The following is a 6,204-nucleotide window of genomic DNA, read 5'->3' as shown; positions in this document are numbered from 1 at the left end:
CGGTCGGGGGCCGCCTCTGCTGGGGCTCTGACAGGCTCTTGGTGGGGCCGGCTGGGTGGGTGGAAGAGACACCGGCGAGGTCGGGGACCCGCGGGCAGGGGCTGAGGCGGCGCCGCTCCACCCCTCCCCAGGTCCTGGTTCTACTTCAGCGTGCGGGGGGGGGCTCCGGGGAAGCTGATCAAGCTGCACATCTTGAACATGAACAAGCAGAGCCGGCTGTACGCGCAGGGCATGACCCCCTTCGTGCGCACCCTGCCCGTGCGCCCGCGCTGGGAGCGCATCCGGCAGCGGCCCAGCTTCCAGGTGAGAGCGTGGGGTGTTCCCCGCGCTGGGTGGGGGTCGGGCAGCCAGGGGCCCTGTGCTCGTGGCAGGGGCAGCTCTGGGAGCGCAGACAGCCTTTGCTTCCTGCACTGGAGTGACCCCCAGCTTCTGCTGGGTTGGTGGAGCAGCTGGTTTGTTACTGGCATCTCCGAGGGAGGGATAGAAGCAGCAACAGCCCATTCCCAGGGCCACATTCAGGAGAGCTGGGGCTGGGCATAGGCTGCCATGGGGTGTTTTCCCTGGGGGAATGTGAAACTCCATCCCAAGCACTACCTGTGCTTCCCATCCCCTTCACTGGGTGGCCTGAAAACAGCTCTTTGTGACAGCAGGTGCTGCTGCCCCGGTGAGGGGCACATCTGGAGGGTGGGGGGAGCCCTGGGGGGCACAGCTGAGGCATGAGACTCCCAGGAAGTTTCTCTGGTCTGGTTGGAACTGCCCAGGGGAGTTGTGGTCTGAGCCCTCCTTGTTCTGCATGCCCTGCTGCGGGGAAGCAGCAACCCTCCCAACACCCCACTCTGAAGTAGAGAACAGGGGCTAGAGAGAATCACTTAGTCCTGGCATGGTTTGAGTTGGAAGAAACCTTAAAGCTCATCTTGTTTCCATGCTTGCCATGGTCAGGGGCACCTTCCACTATCCCAGGTTGCTCCAAGCCCTGTCCAACCTGGCCTTGGACATTTCCAGGGATCGAACATCCCTCCCTATTCCTGACATGGGATAGGACAAGTGGGGTGAACAGAGAGCCAAAGGCTCTGCAGGGAACAGACCAGCGTGTCTCGACATGAGCAGAGCCAGCTGGGCAGAGATTCCCATGGGCATGGCCAAGGGCGAGTGGCCACGGGCACCCCCAATGCCTGATGGGGGCCAGAGGAGAGCAGTGGGGGTGCGCTAGGGTGGCTCTGCCCCTGTGCCTGTGCCCAGGCCTCTGCGTGTCCGTCACAGGTGGTGGAGACGCAGTTCGTGCTGTCCTTCGTGCACCGCTTCCTGGAGCACCGCGGGGCCATCACCTACTTTGCCTTCTGTTACCCCTTCTCCTACACTGACTGCCAGGACATGCTGGCACAGCTGGACGGCCGCTTCCAGGACTGCAAGCACATGTCCCCCAGCAGGTGTGCCCCCCACATTCCCTTTCCTGGCTTTTGTCCCACCTTCCTGGCTTTCACACCTTTCCTGGTCTGTGTCTGCTTGTGTTTTTTCCCATGGGGAAGCTCTGTCTGCAGCAGGAGGGTCTCTGTGTCCTCCCTGTCGGTGCCTGGCCCATGCTTCTCTGTGCCCCAGCTCTGCATAAGCAGTGGCAGCAGCTTGCCCTGAGCTACCCATGGGATTCCAGAGGATCCCTTATTGTTCTGGAGCCCAGTCCCTCCTGCCAGAACGGGTTATCTCCCTGGTGGGATGAATCCCTCAGTGCCCTGTTCCGCCTGCTGGGATGTGTTGTCTCTCTGATGGGGTGACCTGACCTCTGCTGGGTCTGTCTGTGCACGAGCTGATCACCGCTTCCACAGCTGGGGGGGGTTGGGCAGGGCAAACCCCAGCCCTGGGCCTCCCTCCCTGCCCTGAAGGAGCAGCTGCTCGTGTCCCCAGCAGCCTCTGAGGGTATCTAGCAGTGAACAGCCCAGATGTGGGTGTGGTCCTTGTGGGGCTGGGGCCGCTCAGCTCCCGGGGCGCAGAGCTCGGGCTGCGGGTGCGGACAGCATTCCCAACCCAGCTGGGAGCCCCCTTGCTCCTGGGGCTGGCTGAGTTCCCTCTCTCCCTGCAGCCCCCTCGACTCAGTCTACTACCACCGGGAGCTGCTCTGCCACTCTCTGGACAAGCTGCGTGTGGACCTGCTGACCATCACCTCATGCCACGGCATGCAGGAGAAGCGGGAGCCCCGGCTGGACAAGCTTTTCCCAGACACCAGCACACCCCGTCCACGCTGCTTCACCGGAAAGAGGGTGAGAGACCGTGCTGGTGTCAGGGCTGGCCAGGGACGGGGGGCCAGCAGCCCCTGTGGTGGCCCATGTGTTGACACCTTACTGCAGCCCCCATGTCTGTGACCAGAATGGTGTCATGTCCCCAAGGGCTGGAGCATTTGGGCAGAGTTGTGGAGCAAAGTCTGTGGGACTCTTCCCTATCTCAGTGTCCTGGGGCAGGCAGGATACCTCCCTCACCCCGTCTATTTGTCCCCAGGTGTTTTTTCTCAGCAGCAGAGTCCACCCAGGAGAAACCCCCTCCAGCTTCGTCTTCAACGGCTTCCTGGACTTCATCCTGCGGGAGGAGGATCCCCGTGCCCAAATGCTGCGGCGGATGTTCGTCTTCAAGCTCATCCCTATGCTGAACCCCGACGGGGTGGTGCGGGGCCACTACCGGTGAGTGCAGAGCCTGGCTGGGCTCTCCTGCCTGGGAGCCTGCTTTGTGTTTTTGTGGAATCATTTGGGTTGGAAAAGTCCTCCAAGACCATTGAGTCCAACCATTCCCCCAAGAAAAAGAAGCAGAAGCCATTTATTTGAATATTGATTGATAGATGTGAGTAAAAGGTGAGTGTCCTTCACTGATGGGTGTAGATATGGAAAAGGCTGTGAGTTTGCTGAAGAAGGGATCTCAGAAGGCTGGTAAAGTTTATAAAAATCATAGAATCCTGGATTCACTTGGGTTGGAAAAGCCCTGTGAGACCATCGAGTCCAACCATCCCCCAGCACTGCCAAGGCCACCACTAGCCATAGCCCCATGTGCCACATCCACATGGCTTTTAAATCCTTCCAGGGATGGGAAATCCACCCCTGCCCTGGGCAGCCAGTGCTAGAGCTAGACAGTCCTTTCCATTAAGAAATTGTTTCCAATATCCAGCCTAAACCTTCCCTTCAACTTGAGGCTGTTCCCTCTGCTCCTGTCCCTTGTTCTCTGGGAGCAGAGCCTGACCCCCACATGGCTCCATCCTCCTGTCACGGAGTTGCAGGCAGTGTCAAGGTCCTCCCTGAGCCTCCTTTTCTCTAGGCCAAGCCCTTCCAGCTCCCTCAGCCACTCCTGGTGCTCCAGCCCCTTCCCCAGCTCCATTCCTGTCTCTGGGGAGGATCATGCAGGGCTCTGCCACACTGAGGTTCTCAGTGCTCTGTCACCTTCTGGCCATGAGGGGTTGGTTTGGCCATTGTACTCCAGGACAGAGCCCAAAGCCCTTGGCATTCCAAGGTGAGCTCAGCTCTGCTGGTGCGCCCTGGAAGGTCTTGACGTCTCTCTGCTCTCTCTGTGCAGAACCGACTCCCGTGGGGTGAACCTGAACCGGCAGTACCTGCACCCCGATGCCGACCTGCACCCCGCGGTGTACGGGGCCAAAGCCGTCCTGCTCTACCACCACATCCACAGCCGTGTCCTGCCGGGCTCTCCGGACTGGAGGACGTTTGTCTCCCCACTCAGCACCAACTTGCTGAGCATAAAATCTCCCAACTGTCCCATTCCGGCCGTGGAGGCCACATTATCAGAGCTGGACAAAACCAACAACCTCCGCAACTCCCCTGGCACCTGGCATGCCGGCACCCACTCCTGCCCGGCTCAGGACGCCCGGCTGTCAGACAGCTCAGACCGAGCTGCCTGGATCCTCCCATCGAGCCACACCAGCGAGCACTGTGAGGAGGGGCCATGGAGGCCTCCCCCATCCCCTGTCCCCGAAGCTGCTGAGCCCCCAGAGCCCATTGCGCCCCGGGACAGTGGCCTGGCCTACTACGTGGACCTGCACGGCCACGCGTCCAAGCGCGGCTGCTTCATGTACGGCAACAGCTTCAGCGATGAGAACGACCAGGTGAGGGCACAGCCGGAGTCCGGGCTGCTGCAGCTGCCGGGATCCTCCTGCTGCTCTGCCTACTGCCCAGGGGCCCCAGTGCTGGGAGAGGGGCATGGAATTCCCTGTCACAGTTCCTTCCTTTTCCTTCTCCTTTCCTTCCTTCTCTTTTCATTTCTTCTTCCTGCTTTCTTCTTCTTCCTCCTCTCTCTCCTCCCCCAGTCGGGTGACCAGGGCAGCAGGAGGTCTCAGATTCCCCCTGGGAGCTGGCGTGGGCCAGCAGCCAGCTGCCCTCCTGAGGACTAAGGGTGGAGAAGAACCATGCCACTGGGCTCCCTCCTATCCTCCCAGCTGGCTGTCAGGAGAGCCCACTGGGAGTTGGGCAGGGGGTGGGCAGCATGCCCTGGGCACAGCTGGAGCTTGTGAGACCCTGGAACTGTGGGCAGAGTGGGCCCAGCCGACCCTGGTACAACCCTGTGCTCGGCACTGGTCCCACTGGAGCAGGATGAGCAGCCAAGGGCCCCTGGTCACCCCTGCTGCTCCCTGCACTCTGCAGGTGGAGAACATGCTGTTCCCCAAACTCATCTCCCTGAACTCACCTCACTTTGACTTCACGGGCTGCAACTTCTCCGAGAAGAACATGTACGCCCGGGACAAGCGGGACGGGCAGTCCAAGGAGGGCAGCGGGCGCGTGGCCGTCTACAAGGCCCTGGGCATCATCCACAGGTAGGCTAGCGCCAGGGGCCCATCCAGCCTGGCACTGAGTGCTTGTGCTAGGTGTGGGATGTTGGACAAAGGGGGAACCAGTTCCATGGGACAGACGCATCCCGCATGGCCCCAGGGCGTGTCAGCAGAGGTTGGGCCTGGTTGTGCCGGGTGCTGCCGTGACAGGCTCAGCCAGGCTGCTTTCCTTCCTGTCCCTCCCCATCCCTCCTGCAGCTGCTTCTTCTCCCTGCTCTTGCATGGCTTTCTGAGGGGAATTCTCCTCTTTCCTGGGTGTTCCTGTCTGTATTGAGCTGTAATTAAGCAGAGTTGCAGTGGGCACAGCATCGCCATGGCTGTGTGTGAGATTCTAGCCTCAGTGATCCTGTGAGTCAGGGATACCTGTGATCCACCCCTCTCCCACATGGGATGGGATATTCCTGGCCCATTCCTGTGCTGGGAACATATCACTGGGTGAGGTAGCCAGACCCACAGACTGGAGGTTCTCTCAGTTTCTTCAGTGCTTGCTGTGTGCTCAGCTGCAGCTTCATGTCCAGCACCAGTCCAGCCCCACATGAACAAACACACACATGGGGCTTTGGGCTTGGGTCACTGGGGTACTTTGCTCTGTGACTGACCTGGAGCAGCCCAGGTTGGTGATCCAACAGTGACATCCCAAAAAGTTCTGGGAGTGCTCACGGTGCACGTGTGATCCCTCAGGCAGACTGGGACAGAGCTGCTCAGGTTTTCTGCTGTACTGGCCCTGCAGCTGTCTCTGGGCAGTGGGACAGATGGGAGCCATCCCAACTGGCAGCTCCTAGCCCACACTTCTCCATCCCTTATTCTCTGGGAGGACATGCTCCAAGACACCTTGAGGGTCAGGGGAAGGGTGTGGCCACCCACTCCCTGGATTGTTGGTGTTGACATTAGATAATTCCCTTTCTCCACCCATCAGGGACCCCCCATTCCCATCAGCTTCCAGAGGTGACCGAGAGGTCTCCTCACAGGGACCTTGGCACTTTGGATGACATCCATCCCGAGTTCCCATCATGCTGGTCTCTGGTACATCCCTGCATCCCCACACAGGGCATGGGCCGTTCCTGCTGTCAGAGGGTGCTGTCCTCAAAACCCTGCCACTTCCCCTGCACTTCTGTGTGCTTTGGAGCAGGACCCCCTTCCTGGTGCAATGGGACCCCCTTTCCAGTGCCCTGAATCTGCTGAAGTGGCTCTCCCAGGGGAATTTGTGGGATGACCCCAGGCCTGCTGTGGGTTCGTGGGGTAACGGGGGCTCCCTCGTGCCCCACAGCTACACCCTGGAGTGCAACTACAACACGGGGCGCTCGGTGAATAGCATCCCGGGGGCCTGCCATGACAACGGCCGTGCCAGCCCCCCGCCACCACCCGCCTTCCCCTCCCGATACACCGTGGACACC

The 6,204-nt window shown here is 60.5% G+C and overlaps 1 protein-coding gene across 1 annotated transcript in view; it reads left to right on the top strand.

The window, feature by feature from the left end:
- The window catches only part of AGBL5 (ATP/GTP binding protein like 5), a 12,450-nt gene that overhangs the window by 1,465 nt on the left and 4,781 nt on the right, over window positions 1–6,204 (top strand). Inside the window, 7 exon segments of the mRNA XM_017743449.1 lie at window positions 107–303; window positions 1,261–1,427; window positions 2,075–2,252; window positions 2,488–2,666; window positions 3,547–4,090; window positions 4,626–4,795; window positions 6,078–6,204. The exon segment at window positions 6,078–6,204 is cut by the window's right edge and continues 4 nt beyond it. Coding sequence (XP_017598938.1) covers window positions 107–303; window positions 1,261–1,427; window positions 2,075–2,252; window positions 2,488–2,666; window positions 3,547–4,090; window positions 4,626–4,795; window positions 6,078–6,204 — 1,562 coding nt within the window.

This window comes from Corvus brachyrhynchos, unplaced genomic scaffold (genome assembly GCF_000691975.1).
Source record: "Corvus brachyrhynchos isolate BGI_N302 unplaced genomic scaffold, ASM69197v1 scaffold211, whole genome shotgun sequence".
In the NCBI taxonomy this organism is placed as follows: domain Eukaryota; kingdom Metazoa; phylum Chordata; class Aves; order Passeriformes; family Corvidae; genus Corvus; species Corvus brachyrhynchos.
This window is presented reverse-complemented; position numbering and strand designations above follow the sequence as displayed.